General features: G+C 46.9%; 1 protein-coding gene across 1 annotated transcript; it reads left to right on the forward strand.

Moving 5' to 3' along the window:
* The first annotated feature begins 9,001 nt into the window (after window positions 1–9,001).
* LOC122375389 (threonine-rich protein-like) lies at window positions 9,002–10,190 on the forward strand. Its single transcript, XM_043354741.1, has 2 exons — window positions 9,002–9,132; window positions 9,404–10,190. Exon 2 carries the CDS (start codon window positions 9,412–9,414, stop codon window positions 9,949–9,951), a length of 540 nt encoding a protein of 179 aa, XP_043210676.1. The 5' UTR covers window positions 9,002–9,132; window positions 9,404–9,411; the 3' UTR covers window positions 9,952–10,190.
* Window positions 10,191–17,453: the final 7,263 nt, after the last annotated feature.

Below are 17,453 nucleotides of genomic sequence, written 5' to 3' on the forward strand. Positions count from 1 at the left end.
CCATTCGAGAACCCGACCACACCCACTGCGTCCCAACAGCGTCACCTGCAGTCCGGTGACTGACACTCGGGTTCAGGTGCTCGCCACCAGAGGCGCTCCGGTCACTGATGCACTATGTCCGTGGTGGTGAGAGCGCCGCCACCAGGAGAAGAAACACAGCGAGCAGCGCGGCGGAGCTCCGCAGGACGTCGGCCCCCGAGCGAGCAGATGTGTCTGAGTCCGCTCAGCGGGAAACACCGCCCCGCTACCCGCTTCACAGCACCAGTCCTCCCGGCACCGAGCGCCAGCCGCAGCTCGAGCACCGGCACCCGGCGCGCGCGCACATCACTCCTCGCCAGTTCGCCCCGGCGCCGAGCGCCCCACACAGGCGCCGTAACACTCATATTCTCTTCTGTCATTTCCCCTCGTTTTAACCTGTTTCATGCATCCGACCGTCCTCTGGAATTTGAAATCACTGCACATGTGCCGATTTTTCCTTTGACCTTGACATCTGACCTTGAAAATTGAGCTGAGGTAAACAAATTTGGTGCCTTAGAATCGATTTGTAGAAGGCTTTCTTTTTTTACCGTTCTTATTTCCGTTGCTACTATATTTGTGGAGTTAGGCAGGGGGTAAATATGCCCCCCCCCCTGGGCTGTAGTGGCTGGAGTTACCTACCCCCTCCCCCCACCCCAGGGACGCGGCCGGGTTAATGAACACATTCAATACAAGTGATTGTTATGGGAAGCCAGATGGCTAGTGATGTGACTACAGTCAATCAATGTACCTAATGCCACCCCACTTGTCATTGCTTTCCTATTTCATTCCATTGAAAAGCAGCGATACAGATCATTGAGCACCTGCCTAAAGGTAACGGTGTTTTTCTGTTGATCTGTCGAGTGTCGGCTTCCTATAATGCCGTTTATAAACTCGGTTGGTTCTTCTCTTCCCCTGGTTCAAGAATAGATGTCGGATCGTAGCCACCAGAGAGCTTGTAGCCTTTTACCCTTTCCGTGGATATCAATGGTGAATACTGGGTGTTTCAATTCCATTGAAATTGGCGTATTTAGTTAAATTACTACATAATCAATCGCAGTCTTCATGCCTTGCACCTGTTCTTAAGCTGTCTTTTTTGTAGGGAATAGTTCACTTTCCTGAAATTAGCTTTTAACCTTTTACAATGTTTTATCATTTTTTTTTAATGCTCAGAATGATGAGAAAAGAAGATAAAACATATTTGTAAGCAGGATTATTTTCAATATTTTAATACCTATAAGATGAACTATATTCTATGTAAAATAATGTTTGACGGAGAACCTTATTACGCGTTTGCCAATCATATTGCGTAGTTCCTGTTCAAACCTACCTAGTACCTACGCATGCTGCATTGGCTGTGAGCAGCATGCTGATTGGCTGACGACGGCATGGCTGCATTCCTCAGCAAGGCACTCGAACCTCTGCAAGGCACTCTTTACGGAGCGAGAAATTGAACATCTCCGTCTAGGGTGATCGTTGGGCCGTTAGTTCCTCATCTGTGCTAGTCTCAGCTCAAGCTACGACACTGCTATTCCAGTACAAAACCCCATGTTAAAAGTGAACTATTTCCTTTAGTATTGTTATGTTATAGTCACACCTGCTTTCTGTAGCTCTTGCCCCCTCTCCTCCAAAAAAAAAAACTATATAAGGTAAGTAGCAGCTTGAGGTAGATGCTTGAGAAGCCCACTTGTTGCGATATGACAGAAAGTGAAAATAATTGATAGCGAAGCACACGTTTATTCTTTGCAGACATTGCATCGTGCATCAGCTGATCTCTCGAAGGAACATAAACATATGCAATAATAGCAAAACATCTCATACAAAAACAACATACGGGATGCAGGTCGCGTACATCGCAGCTATAAGTCCTATGTCTAAATTAAAGCTCTGGGAAAGGGCACAGCGGTGTGGATTCTTGCAATCTTGCATCTTCACTTTAACCACCGATTACGGATAAATGGTTGATGTAGAAGCTTCAGTGCTCCCGTTGATCGGCAGAGGTGCCTCGGTGGTCACGTTGGTCGGGACGGGTGCCTCAGTAGTCGGGACTGGTGCCTCGGTGGTCACGTTGGTTGGGACAGGCCCCTCGGTGGTCGGTACGGGTCCCTCAGTGGTAACGTTGGTCGGTACGGGTCCCTCGGTGGTCGAGACGGGTTCCTTGGTGGTCGACAGGGGCCCCTCGGTGGTCGGTACCTCGGTGGTGGTGGTGGCCGGCTCCGTGCAGTTGACGTTGAACCTGAAGTCGCACTGGTCCGTGTCCTCGTTGAAGTAGAGCCCGTCGGGACAGGTGAGCAGGATGGGCCGTCCGTTGGAGCACAGGTAGAACTGTGAGCAGCTCTGGTCGCTGGCCACGAACACGGGCTGGTCGGGGTCCGAGTTTCGGGGACAGTCGGACACGGGCGCTGCCACCAGGAGCGACGGCAAGACCGCCAGCAGTGCCACACTCAGCGACGCGCACACACGCATCATATTGATGGCTGAAACAACACAGATACGATATCAGTATCAGTAGTATCCTATATCTGCAGGTAAATCAGACTGCGAATGAAACTTTCTACTGTTTTATGGTGCAATTTTTCTCAACAATATTGACAGAAAGCAGGTTTTGATGCTAACGCTTACCTTTGAAGCAATGAAGCACAGGATACCGCTCAGCTAACGACTTCTGAACTGCCTCGCTCTGCGATGCCTGTCTACTGTGCAGCTCTGGTACTCAACTGATGTCCCTGCCACCAACAGCCGAGAAATTTATACCGCCACGACGCTCCTATCGGCCCGGGAGGGACGGAAACTGAACAGGATATTCCACCTGTGAGCTGTATTCAGGGAACGGAGTCCCACCAACGTCACATGTCCGTGACATAACGCGCATTGTAGTAGCCGGCTGATAACGCCGCGTGTTGGGTGCTGATAGCTGACTTCATGAGTGCCCTCGCAGATCTTGTTTTTGACACGCTCCCTGAAGTGCCAAAACACTGCAATTCTGTGTTGATATCTTTCCTGGAGAAACTGAAGCTGGGTGAAACCAGAGAAGAAATGCATTAATCGTGACAGGTCCGAGATAATCACGAAAGAAAATGTCGTCATGTTCTTCAAACAGCATCCAAATGGTAGACGCACAACAGCTGCGGAGAACGACAACGGTGACAACTGACATGGCCAGTCCGCTTAACCCTTGCGGGCCCTGGGGGTGGCGTTCCCCCCCCCCCCTGGCGAATATTTGCGATAGCTCCCGAACGCTTAGGGATAGGAAAACAAAACTTTCAGTACCTTTTCTCAATCAATTTGACATCTTCTGAAGTAAAAAAATTGGACCTAGCCCCCTTGATGACGTCACAGGGTCGATTTTTCTAGACCCCTGACCGGCAAACTTCGGCGTCACAGACGCAAACTTCAAATAGCTGCTAAAAATAGAGTTTTAGAGATAAAGACAAATTCGAGCAGAGTTGTGTAGCGTTTGACCTAGAGAAAAATAGAAAAATAGTTTTGGTGACCTGAGGTCAGAGGTCAGGTCAACGATCCCGAAATGTGGTTTTAGTTTTTCGCAAATAACTTCGATAATAATGGTCCTAGAGCTACGGCAGTGGTACCATCGCATTCGTCTTGTCAAGCCGCGTCGAATGATATATATTTTGCTTGGAAAAGGTCAAGTTTTATGTTGACCTCATGTGACCTGGAATGACCTTTGGTTGATCTTGACACATGAAAGGTCGCCTATGATGTATTTGTACCCGCTGATCACGAATCTGGCATCTATTTCCCTCTAAACTTTCATTTAGAGCTTCCAGATGGCTAAATTGTCTTATTTATTATTACTAACTTGAATCAGTGACATAGTCTCTAGCAAGGATACTCTTCTGTGACCTTGACCTTTGGGCAGCCTTGTATCTTAAGATGAACCACAAATAGGGAACTGATAAGCCTCAAAACATTTCAAAACATCTTGGAAGTTAGCACGCAAGATGTACGAAAAAGTGTAAAGTTTGAGGTCAATTTTGTGCGTGACCTTGACCTTGACCTTTGATTTTGAGCACAGTTTCAGAATCCTCAGATTCTCTTCTTTCGTTTCACACCCAATTTTGCCGGTTTGATGCATCCTGCCGTCCTCTAGAACGCTTACTTTGAGATCACTACACATGTACCGGTTTTGCCTTTGACCTTGACCTCTGACCTTGAAAATTGACCTGAGGTCAAAAACTTTAGGTGCTTTAGAATCGTCTCGTAAGGACCTTTCGTTTGGTATCGCTTTTGTTTCCGTAACTCACTTATTTACGGAGTTAGACAAGGGGGGGGGGCGAAAAACGCCCCTCTCCGGGCTGCGGTGGTTGGGATTACCCCCCGGGCCCGGCCGGGTTAACGGGCAGATTCTTTTCGATACTTCTCTAGTTAATGTCGTTAAACTACGTGTATTATGCCTAAAAGAAATGCTCATATGCTATTTGCTCTTCTTACAACACCTTACATATTTACTCACTGATTCGATGAGCTCATCTTACAGATTTACAGGTTATTTTGAGGTTAATTTGAGGACAATGCAGGTAAAACGTCTCCAGGCACAATTTAAAACATTTGTCAAAGGTGAAATAACTTTCAATATGATTTTCTCAACTTGCTGCAGCATCTCCCCTGGTTTGTAGATGCTCCTTTAGCAGTTAAGGAAGATACCGACTACAGATACCAACTATACAGATGCAGATACCAACCAGAGGGTCATTAGTTTGCTGGCCTCAAGGCCCTACGTTGGCCTGTCCTGTCGCAGTTACGTCACTCGGTGAGAACGGAAACAGCTGACTGCCATCCGTCAGCTGACTGGTCTGTGGCTGTGTGACGTCATTAAAGTACCCAGAGACAGAAAGTCCGAATATGTGTTGAATTGTTTTAACCCGCGCCCAGATGGGGTCTGCCGAGCAACGCGGTCTGATGGGGGGGGGGGGCCATTTTGGCCCCCCCTCAGATCTCGAGAACCACGCAACATAGCGACAAGCGGTAAACGGTGTTGGATAGCCCCAACGGGGAACTACCTTGTGACCCAATTTCATTGACCTCGGTCAAACCGATGACGTCACAGGTCAGGTCAAAGGTCGAATTTTCACCGTTTACAGGCATTTCAAGAAATGCGTTGTAAAATCGAGTAAAATGCATTTCATTGAAAATCATCGGTGGAGAAATGTTCTTCAAACACATATTTTGCTATTTGAGGTCACTGATACCAGGTCAGGTCACAGAGGTCAGGTCACTGGGGGGGTCACAATATGAAAGTGTCGTGTGATACATGTTTTATGGTCCATTTTACATGACAAATGCGATTATGTGGGTCAGACAGACTTTAGGGCCAGCTTAGGTCACGTTTTGGTCAAGGTCAGGTCAAGGTCAGGTCAAGGTCAGGTCAAATTAGGTCAAATTTCAAAGTTGATATTTTTGCATAAAATGGATATCGATTCGATGCAGCTCGTCACGGGGAGTTCAATGGTGGTCTCCGTTTTGCGCTACAAGGTCTAGAATTGCTAAAAAATGAGTTCAAAAATTTGACGTCATCAATTTTTAACAGTTTTTTTGCTATAACTTGGCCAAACAAAGAGGTATCGATCTAACATTTGGTATGTATATCGAAGAGCGTAGGGACTATCACATATATTCCGTTTTTTCGAAATTCGAAAAAAATTGGAAATTTTTTGAGTTTTTCTAAAAAAAATCAATTTTTTTGATTTTTGGGGGTCAAAATCCCAAAATTTCGAAAATCCAAGATAACAGTTTTGTAGCGCCGTCTTTTCTCTACACAACCACATAAAGAACTTTAAAATTGCTTGTTAACTGTAGAATTGGTGAGCGTTTCAAGATGTCATGTTTTTTGCTCATTTTTGCTCGAACATGACCTCAGTTTGACCTCAATAACTCCTGACCTGAGGTGACCTGTGACTTGAAATTTTGTCCGAAGGTGTCAAATTGATGCCCGGTAAGGTACCCAAAATTTGGCGGCGCTGCGCGCCGCCGTTTTCTCGCTATTTAAGAAAAACCACAGGGGGGGCCAAAATGGCCCCCCCCCCCATCAGGGCGCGGGTTAAGGCAATTTTTATTACGAGCGAGCGAGCGCAGCGAGTGAAGCGAAGTCTTTTCAATATAACGGAAAAATCTCAGTATGAGCGGCCCGGCCCGGCCCGGCCCGGCCCGGCCTGTAACGCTTTTGAGAGGCTTATATCTCAGCAACCGCTGGACCGATTGGCCTGCGGTCTTTTTTGTTGGGTAGCCCCATCCCTTCTACTCCGTAATTGACTACTTTTGATACATCTCAGTGACCGTCGTGGCACGTGCCACGTGAAAAGTCAAGGGTGTTCAAGCTGTTTTGCAAAAGTAGTGATTTTGAGAGGCTCATATCTCAGCAGCCGCTAGGGCGATTGTCTTGCGGTAATTTTTGTAGGGTAGCTGCATCCCTTCTACCAAAAATAGGATACTCTCAATGCATGCGGGTCACCCCCAGTGCACGTCCATAATACAACAATAAGAGGTGTCAAATTTGTTCCCATTTTAATAACTCGGTAATTACTTGGGCGATTTCGCTGAAACTTGGCATACAGGTAGGCACCCACCAGGCAATGCATTCCCATGTGTTGCGGTTAGGGTGCTACTGCACGTGCGCACGTGCAGGGGGCGTTTCCAGATCTCGAGAACGGCTGGGCCGATTGTGCTCAAATTTGGTACACGGCTGGGGACCGGTTAGTAGGGTGCCGTGCAAAAGTCAGTTTGGACCCCGTTTGCACGTGCGCACGTGCAGAATGCCGCTTCCAGATCTCAGGAACGGCTGGGCCGATTGCGTTCAAATTTGGCACACCGCTAGCGACCGTTTAGAAGGGTGCTTTGCACAAGCCCCGTTGGAAGTACTCTATCGCCCTGCCGCACGTGCAGGGCTCACTATCTCGCTCGCTCGTTCTTCGCCCAAAAGGCGTTTTACTGGTGTAATAGGCACTGAGGTTGTACTTATTAAAAAAAAAACATACCGATGTAAGACATAAGACGGAGGATTTCTGGCAGATAAAGCAGGATTATTGAACACAACATCCTCAAGTTCATAATGTATTGTGGATTACTTGTTTGTTCTTGTTTTTCATTGTTTGAGCATGTTTGTTAATTTTAAATACATTGCTGATTGCCTAACAATAGCCGTTTTCACGATGGGCTATCCGGCGAATGCACCCGATTTGACCAAATCTGCACCCAATTTCTTTTACAGCAAATATTTTAATTTTATGAATTTATTTCAGTGTTTTAATCGATGATGCTCTCTGATAATATGACAAAGCAGGCATATAAGCAATTAGTGCAACCCTAGCTGATAGCTGCTGAGAGACACGCTGAACCTGATTTGACCAAATCTGCACCTAATCTGTACCAGATGTGCACCACATGTGTACCAGATGGCCGTCGTGAAAACGGCTATTATGACTCCACCTGACAAGTAAGTTGTGCCTGCCTTTGACGCTTGTGTCAATGTATGTGTTTGTAATTATAGTTGATGACGGTGATGCTAGAACTGAGTTTCGCTGTTAATGATATGCAATAAACCGTAAACGTAAGAACACGCTCAGCCTTAAAACATTTTAATGAAGAAGAGTAAGTGTTTAACGTCCCCTTATTGGCGTTATATTATGCATGGTAAGAGCCAAGTGTCATCATCTCATATGAGTTCGCTTTCGTTCACAATAAGCCATTTTCACAACGACCATCTGGTACACATTTGGCGCAGATTAGGTGCAGATTTGGTGCAGATTTTGTCAAATTGGGTTCAGTGTGTTTCTGAAAATTTTTAGTTTGGGGTACGGTACACATATGCCTATATACCCTATTTTTAGAATTATCCAGACATTGTCGTCGATTAAAACACTGAACTAAATTCATGATACGCAGATATTTATTATAAGAGATTTGGTGCAGATTTGGTCAAATTAGATGCATTCGCCACATAGCCTGTTGTGAAAACGGCTATCAATGACCTTATAATAAGACTGTATAAAAAGATTTAATTCTTCTTTTTTAAGAAAAATACAAAAAGGACATATATTTACTAATAATGTCTACTCAGCGTAAGGTTTCGATATAACCAACACATTTTCCGTTCCTGAATTTCAAGCAGACTACTTGTCATATTTTTTTATTTAAGAACACACATATTTATATTGCGTATAGGTTGGGTGCCTGAGGTTAATACTCGCTAAATACACAAGGGCATCGACAGACGCAAGGCACAAGACAAAAATATAAGATGCAAAGGAAAGATTAATCGACGCTAAATACGATAATTCTAACCTAACAATAATAGCAGGCGTGTAAATAATATTCCGTCATTAAAAATGTTCGCTTTGGCCTTCAAATGGATCAGGATAACAATCTGCAACATATACAACAATAAATTGCATTATGTCGATTAGACACGCATTGCAAAGCATAAAATGAAAGTTGAAACAGATGTGCATAGAATAGATAAGATTAGACAAGATTATGTAGAAAAAAATGGCATGGAAGTTCTACCTGTTATGAAGTTCAGTAAATTTTACAGAAGCTTACATGTCAGCCGTTTCCGCTCTCAGGATCTGCGTGCACCGACCGTACAGCTACGTCATAGTGGTCCTGTTTAGCGTGAACTGACGTCACTGATTCAACAATAACACAGACTGCCCGGCTCCGGCTCGCCCACTTCAGATCTCCCACCCGGGAACTTTCCCACGGCCAATGTCAGGGTACTTCTGACGCCACTTGTAGCTTACGATCGACAGAAGCGCTCGTGGCACCTTATCGTCTCCAGTTCGCCCGTATCTACCGTACAGTACTAGTTCTTGGGCCCGACGCACATTACGTCATGAGAGCTTACGCGAATGAGAGTTGCGTTCGCTGAATAGTGTGTGCAAGTGAGATATGTCACACGAGGTCTAGGCGACAAGATATGATATGACTCGATACGCCAACGGTATAAATTCAGTGCTAGGCCGCAGTAGCAGCATCAGTTCCACTTCAATCAGCAACAGCCTACCTAGTTGGTTACTTAGCTGAACCGCTGACAACTCTGTTCATAGCCAGCGCCTAACGAGCTTTTGCTGCTTTTTCTCACTTGTGCTCTTCCGTTAAAAGGTGAGCGTTGCTACATTAAGTTTTACCATGCGTGTTTATGTTGCACCTATTCGTGTCACCTTTCTTTTCTGTGACACGGACCAGTCTTCCAAAAATGGATGTCGATTCATTTCATTCAGGTTGTGTTAGTTTTACAGAGTAGCTTATTAGGTAGATGAATAGCAAGGTAAATATTATGCCCATAGCTCAGCACAGTGCTGCGAGGGCTGCAATAATTGTTCACCATTTCTTCTGTCCATAATGATTACTGATTAATACCTTTCCATTTTAGCCATCAGTATGATGCGTGTGTGCGCGGCGCTGAGTGTGGCCCTGCTGGCGGTCGTGCCGTCGCTCCTGGTGGCAGCGCCCGTGTCCGACTGTCCCCGAAACTCGGACCCCGACCAGCCCGTGTTCGTGGCCAGCGACCAGAGCTGCTCACAGTTCTACCTGTGCTCCAACGGACGGCCCATCCTGCTCACCTGTCCCGACGGGCTCTACTTCAACGAGGACACGGACCAGTGCGACTACAGGTTCAACGTTAACTGCACGGAGCCGGCCACCACCACCACCGAGGTACCGACCACCGAGGGACCCCTGCCGACCACCAAGGAACCCGTCTCGACCACCGAGGGACCCGTACCGACCAATGGAACCACCAAGGCACACGTACCAACCACCGAGGCACCCGTCCCGACCAACTTTACCACTGAAGGACACGTCTCAACCACCGAGGCACCCGTCCCGACCAACGTGACCACCGAGGCACCCGTACCGACCAACGTGACCACTGCAGTGCCTATCTCGACTACCGATAACACTGCAACTACTCAATTTTAGTTAAGATATTGCTACAGCCTTACGCCATTTGATATTATCTGGACGTGTTTTTTTTTTCTTTGTTTGTTTAGTAAATGACAGCTTGTCGCGATGCATAAAATGTCATTATTCCTCAAGAATAACAGGCACTGACGGGCTGTTTTTAATGTGAATGCTGCAGCTGACCTAATGCATTATTTTGATATATTAGCTGTTTGTTACACTATCCTATTTGCATGAATATATGTAAATACATCTGTGACAAGATATCGTCTGTTGATAAGCAAGCGCAGACGGCGCCTGACGTTAGCATCTGCAATGACGGCATATCTGTTGTCTACGTGTGCCGTAGACAGGATGTAGTTAGAAATCCCTGTTCCACCCTGCCTCTCCCTCCCCCCTGCACCACTACGACGAGACCCCCCTAATGCCATCCGACACAGGATCGTCGGAGTCGTCTCTGGCGCTCCGCAAACCCTTCGGAGACGCCCGACGGCGACAGTGACGCTGACGAAAAGAGACGCACCCGGGAACACTGATAAATGACGCTGTTGTCTGAAAATTAGCGAAGCAGAGCGCTCGTCGAGGGAGGCCTTGGTCTTAACAAAGGTGCAACAGAGGGCGGACGGGGTTGCATTTGTGAGAAATTTCAGGACAGAAGAAATTATTTGTCGGGATTGGTCGTGGTGCTACTATTGTCACAAAGTGATAAGTATTTACATAATGTTTTGTTGACACGAGACCGGTTGTATCGATGTTGATTCGAGCCGGTAGATAGATGAGAACGAACCCCCCGCCCGCCCCCCCCAAAACGTGAATTATAGTAAGATATTAAATCAGCATTACTGCAATTCAATGTCTAACAGTTAATGGAACATTTACCACTCTATTTGAATATTTCTAATACATATCCATTGGTATCAAATATTAATTCATAGCACGGCACTGTAAAAGGCAGCTGCCTTTAAGTGATTGGACCTAGTCGGGTGAATCTTTTGCTCGGTACCTGAAACGTCGAGATGATGCGTTATTTAATCAACATGTGATCATCGATCGATCCGTTGCAGGGGACATCCAATTTGCCGCGTACCTGACAAGAATCGATACAAATCGCTTTGGATAATGAACTACTCAGTCGGGGCCGATTTGACGGTATCGTCAATATTCCGACATTTGTCGCCATATTACTTCATATGGGTCCATATTTCCCCACCTGTCACCTATATTCAGACATTTCTCACAGATGAATGCCGCACTAGCGGCAGCCGCCGTCCAGCCGCTCCGCCCCCGCCCAGTTCATTTCGACACATCTGCGCCGCCATTGTCTCGCCTCACCTGTCACGTCAAGTGGCGCGGCTGAGACGACATTTGGCGCGGCCGAGACGTGTGGCGCACTGGGACTGGGCTCCAATAACCGCCGGGTCAGGGCACTAATATGGCCCGATTGGAGGTCCGGTTGGGGAGGCGGAACTGCGCGAATAGAGGCAGAGCCAGTCAGCTGAGGCAGAGACTCCTGGAGGAAGAAGCTGCATATGGGTGCCCTTTCACAGTGCACACTGCACATGCAAAGTTCATAAGAATCTCGCATGCATGCAAGATGGGTGTAATACGGGTAAGTCAAGAGGAAGTAAAATTGTACGGTGCTGGTTTAGGGATGGCAGTAAGAAAAGCTTTATCATTATGTGACATCCTCCGTTTTCAAAAGAAAGCTAATCGTTGTGACAACTTATATCACATATTGAAACGCTTAGCCCTTTATTTCTTAAGTTTTAAATTTACCATATGCACTTGCAATTCGAAATCTGTATAAAGACTTGAAATAACAAACAAAAATAACTTCGATCGTTATTTGTTACAAATTGATCAATCTTACTGACACAAATATCTAATTCAAACTATAAGAATATATAACCTCCGCTGTCCCGACCTGGCAGTTTGGTCCATCAATTCTGATTTAGTTCATTTCGCCGGGGACGTTTTATGCGATTCCTGGCTGATCTGATTGGCACTTTTTATCAGTTAAGGCGCGACTGGAGTAGCTGACTCCGTCCCAGGCTGAAGACTTTATCCAATGTGTCCGTTGGCGGGTTAGTGACCCTGTTATTGGCCATAGCCAGTCATCCACAGAGAATAATGGGCCCTTGGGAGGTCATTAAATTTAAATAGTGGGTGTCGGTCATAATTCACCAGGTGTCAAATGCTGCCTTTGACCTTTTCGGTCCGAGAGTGTTTGGATCATCACCTGACGTTTTTTTATTGCTTGATGAGTCGCATCGATGGAGTGGACTGCATCAATCTCGGTCCATTGCAGGCCAAGATATACCTTCAACATGAAGAAAACGGTAGGTGTGTCATGTCGGAATATTCATTCAATTTCTACGAATGAAATTCAGAAGCTCTGCTCAAGTCCCAATTTCTAGAACAGTTGTCTCAGTTGTCTCAAGTAATTTACTAAAAATGATAGCTTAATTAGGTTAACAAATCATTTATGTCTCGCAAAAATATGACGATCAATCTTTTGGTAAAGTCTTAGCTGGCCCAGTTAAGTATAAGAGCGCTATAGTCTGCAGTGGTCGCAGCTTGCAATGCTTTTTCAGCGGGAATCCGGTAAAAAGCAAATTATAGGCCTGACGAGATCTTCCCCTTGGATTCTGTCCTCATCTCACATGTGCAATGTGAAATGTCCATAATAGCCGTTTTTACGACGGCCTATCTGGTGAATACACCTAATTTGACCAAATATCTACCAAATCTCTTTTACAGCAAATATCTTAAATTATAAATTCATTTCAGTGTTTTAGTCGATGATTATATATGATAGTATGACAAAGAAGGCATATAAGCAATTAGCGCAACCCTATAGCTAAAAGCTGCGAAGAAACACACTGAACCTAATTTGACCAAATGTGCACCAAATCTGACCAAATATGTACCAAATGTGTACCAGATGGCCGTCGTGAAAACGGCTACTGAGTACTGATCCATTTTTGCAGTGGCAGATTGAAAAGATTTGCAGTTGCACACGAAGTGCTACGCCGGTGCGGTGCTTTAGTTCAGGGCACTCCGGTCATGACATTTAAAGCTCGCTGACATATGGAATTCCCATCCGGGCCACTCAATCAGATAAAGATGTTTCCAATCTTATCAATATAGCATCAAATATCAAACGCTTAGGTACCATCGAATTCTTGATATTTGTGATAACTTTGCAAATTCTGCTGACCATTTTGTCTTAGAAATAAGTTATGGATGAGAATACCTTCGAGGGAAGAGTGCCACGCATGAAATGCGTGTCTATCGATCCAGATTCTAGGAAATACTCCTCTGAGAACAGCATGCCTATAGAGAACTACACTGAGAGAAAAGTTGACTCTTCCCAGCACATTGGGGAGAGTTATCATTTTTGATTCTCGATGCAACTCTTCTTCGACACCAAACTCGGATAAAAATCATCTAGAAATAGCCCACGCACGATCAAAATGTGAATGCGACAGCTCTTATGCGAAATGGCATGCAGACATATGAGAAAAGACACAGACCTCAAACCTGATAATTCTTTACATTTGCGACCACTTGATCAGTCATTACGCACAATGTTATCTGGCATATCATCAAAGCGCTATGGAGGTCAGCTTCCTCAAGTCTGTTAGATAGATAGCCCACGGAAACTCGACAATCCTGGACCAGTCGGCGCTCTCAGCCCCAACCCTCAGCGTCCGTCCTGCCGCGGCGGCCCTGACCCGCTGTTCAGTGACGGTCTGAAGAGCCCCCTGTTCCATGGGCCGCGCTCCACCGCTGTCCGCCAGGGGCGCCGCGGCAAACATTTACACCGGGAAGTGAGTCGTTTATTCAAGTGGAGCCAATGTCACGGTGCGCTTGGTCGCAGGAAAAGGCGAGGACACAGACGGGAGTCAGCGGATGTGGCCATCACTTAGACAGAAAAATGTGCCGGAATAAGACAATGCAATGTTCAAACGCATCGTAAATGCAAAATATGTCATTGTGAGCGAAGTTCCAGTGCAAATCTCAGGATTTCGTAAACGATTAAATCTGAGCCTCTTGTATTGCTGCGAGGCTTTATCTCAATTAGGAGCGAGATGGCAGGGAGTTTCATCAGACTTCATCCGGCCGAGCTGTAAGAGCTCCGCACTGGGTGCAAACACATTTGAACCGCTCTGGTTCTCTATTTCAACTCTCAAAATATTCCCGTTATCTGCTGCAACAGCGTGCAACGAAACAAACCTAATGAACAAACTTTCGCCAATTACAGCGCTTGTCAAATGCGAAGTTTTCATTGCCCCCAAAATTCAGAAAACAATGCTTTTAATTTGTTTAGTTGCTCCGTAATCGGGATGTGTTGGCCGCTCTGTCCAGCAGTTCGCACCTCTGATCCCCACCTGGCGGCGCCATTTGCGCTCATTCCGGACGCTCCCTGCGAACTTGGCGCTCGTGTGCGGCGCTGAACTTTGCTCATCACCTCTCTTGGAAACCTGTGCGTGGTCGTGTCGGCTGGCGCCGCCGCGGCGTCTCCTTCCGGCGGTTGATTTCAATTTCGGCCCGACACTACCCCATCACGGACCAACAGCAGGCCCGCGGGCAGCCACGAACAGGCTGAACGAGGCGGAGTTTCACGGTTTGCGACGTAAGCCTCGGCGCAACGCAGTGTCAGTTATTCATGTTTATTGTTTATGTTATGCTATGCGCTTTCACGGTTCAAAGAAAGCTAAGGCGAACTTTCATGCATGTAAATTACTTTCCCGTTGTTTAAAGGTGAAAGCAGTCGCCGAGAGCAGAAACAGCAGTACCTTATTGTTAGAAATGGCAATTTAAGTCCCGCGAACGTATTCACTATATATTTCGATGGAGATATCTACATGCGTGAAGGACTTCTTGATGCATACTTATTCGTAAGTACAAGCCAGCATAAAGAAATATGTAGATAGCCGTTCTATGGAAATTGCCCGAACACATCAACCCCAATTAAAATCATTAACTTACTCTAGACAAATCCTCAGTCGAACACGCAACTTCTTTGCTCTCTTTAAGCTCCAGCTGTGAGGAGCGCGGGTTCGGTCAGTCCCCCCCCCCTTCCGCCCCACGCACGCACCATCGTCAGTGCGCAGCGCCGCCAGCGCATAATTGGCCCACTAATGAGGCGCTGATGGTGTGTCGGAAACACGTCAGGGGGCGCCTCTCCACCGGTTCTTGCTCCACGTGCGGATCACGGTAGCTGCAGTTTTTCCGTTCTCCCCGCACTTTTTGGGCAATATTTAGGTCAGATGTCGGCATTGGATCAATCTGACGTAGATTGTGAAGAAAGTGCGGCCATATTGAGCGACCTGTTTTTCTCGGAATAATTTTAGTTCTGAAGGAATTATGAAAGGAGGGAAAGTGAATCATCAAAGTTCTGGTAAAAATGGTACCCATTTATGAGTTCTAATTTAAGTTTTAACGATCCCGTCAGCCGTTAGGTAATTGTAGGGTGAGGACGGAAAGCAGTCGCGCGTTTAGTGTTCGCAGTTCTGTCGATGCATTTAAAAAGCTACTCCGTGCAGGTCCCATCCCAAGCAAAGTGATTGGAGACCAATTAACCTAGTCTTCAATTTCATGAGAGTGCACCATAAGAGCAATTTATGTTACATCATCTCCAAAGCTTGAATACTCATGTAACCTTTCGAGTGTTTAAAGAGAATATAGAGGATAAACGTGTGGAGACATTGCTCCTCGTCATGTCCCAATGCTCTCATTGATCCGAAAATCTCCTGTCTCCATGTAGAAAGTTACGCCCTTTCTGCGAAAATACACTTGTGGAGAGGCTACCAATTAGCGTGACGGACACGTCACGTTTGTCCTCCGGTCGAAGCAACAGGGAACGGTCGGCCCGCAGTATGCGCCGCGCGCCACCGCACGTATCACACGCGCCGGAACGGTCACAGTGGCCGGGGCCGCGGCACGTGCGCGGGAGGGGCGGGGAGGCAGACTAATGACCGTCGGAACGGCCACTAATTAGCTCCTGTGTAGGCAGCGCACGCCCCCCCCCCGCGACTCCGGACCGCCCCGCCCGTCTCCCACGCACGCAGCGGCGCAGGCAGTGACCTGGGCCGGTCCAGGGCTGGTTCAGAGTAAGGACTAGTGGTTCAGGACCGATTAGACCACGCGAGCTGTCGGTTCGGAGGCCGATTCAGAGTAAAAAATCCCACTCACGTCCTAACCCAAATCACGGGGAGATGCGAAAAACAGCACGTCGACCTAAGCCTTCAAATCGATACCCTTGTTCACCCCTTGCTCAAACACACTGTGACAGAAACATAGCGGACCCCTTTCCAAAACTAATGACCGGGGCGGGACGGTGCCGACGGCAGCCGGCATCACCCCCTCGCCAGACGCAGTATCCATCATCTAGCGCCGCGGAGCGCCACACTCAGCACACACGCGCCACTACCGCCGCCCAGACACAACTGACGCAGCTTCCACGTCACTGGCGACGATTGCGGCGCGGCGCCCTGATAGATCGCCGCCTCGCAAACAAAGACGGCCGGCGCACGGGCTGCACTATCTGTCGGATTCATCGGCGCCCATTGCTGTGTCATCACTGGCGGTGTTCCCCTGATCCCCCTCCCCCCGCTGACCCCCCGTTCATTGGTCGCAGGTCGGGCAATATTGAATCATTCCACACAGATCGGCAGCCGGCTGAGTGGAAAGAGTGGAGTACCGGATGTGAAGGAGAGAGGGAGCGGGACGAATGGGACCGGAGTGAAGTCTAGCGTGAGTCGGAAGGGGATAAAAAGTGGACGAAATGGGGAAGAGTGAGTGGTAGTTTGTAGCGAAAAAAAAAACTTGTCAAAACAGCCAACAGGGCATACTTATTGACATCAAAATATGTTGCAAGGAAAATTTGAAAAAAACATCATACTATGCTTAATGCTAAATGTTTTTGTTTTATTTTACAATCATTAGATCTTTCCATTCATCATGCATCTTCCACGATTCGTACATCCATACTTCTCACACTTGACACTACGCTTTTCCGTTGCTACTCTTTAAAGCCCAGCGGCCACGAGAGCCATCACAAGGCACTGGCAGCGAGTCTGATCAGAGACACCAGCTGGTAAGCAGATGGCCCGCCGGCCATCAGCCCGACCTTAGTATACAGGCTGGGTTTAGTTTTAGCGCATTGGCCCTTCCACGCACTGCAGTTACATCTGGAGACAGCCGTAAAAGCCACTTGTAGGGAGAGGTGGGGAAGAAGGACCTCTGTCAGTTAAATTAGTGAGGCAAGAGGTGGTAATATTGAAGCAGAGCATGTCTCCTAAGTCGATCATGTTAATCATTCTCTGATCACTGCAACGGGGATGGGAGATAAATCGAAATTGTACATTGAACATGTTTTACGAACTGGTGCATTCCCTACAATTTGTTTCAATTATGTTCGTCACTTTTCGATTGTTAACTATTCTGAAATGGTTTTACTATTTACATTTCTTTTTCAATATCTGTTCCAGTGCGGGCCTTTGAAGATAACA

Source organism: Amphibalanus amphitrite, unplaced genomic scaffold, assembly GCF_019059575.1.
Source record: "Amphibalanus amphitrite isolate SeventyFive unplaced genomic scaffold, NRLGWU_Aamphi_draft 001829F_arrow, whole genome shotgun sequence".
NCBI lineage: Eukaryota > Metazoa > Arthropoda > Thecostraca > Balanomorpha > Balanidae > Amphibalanus > Amphibalanus amphitrite.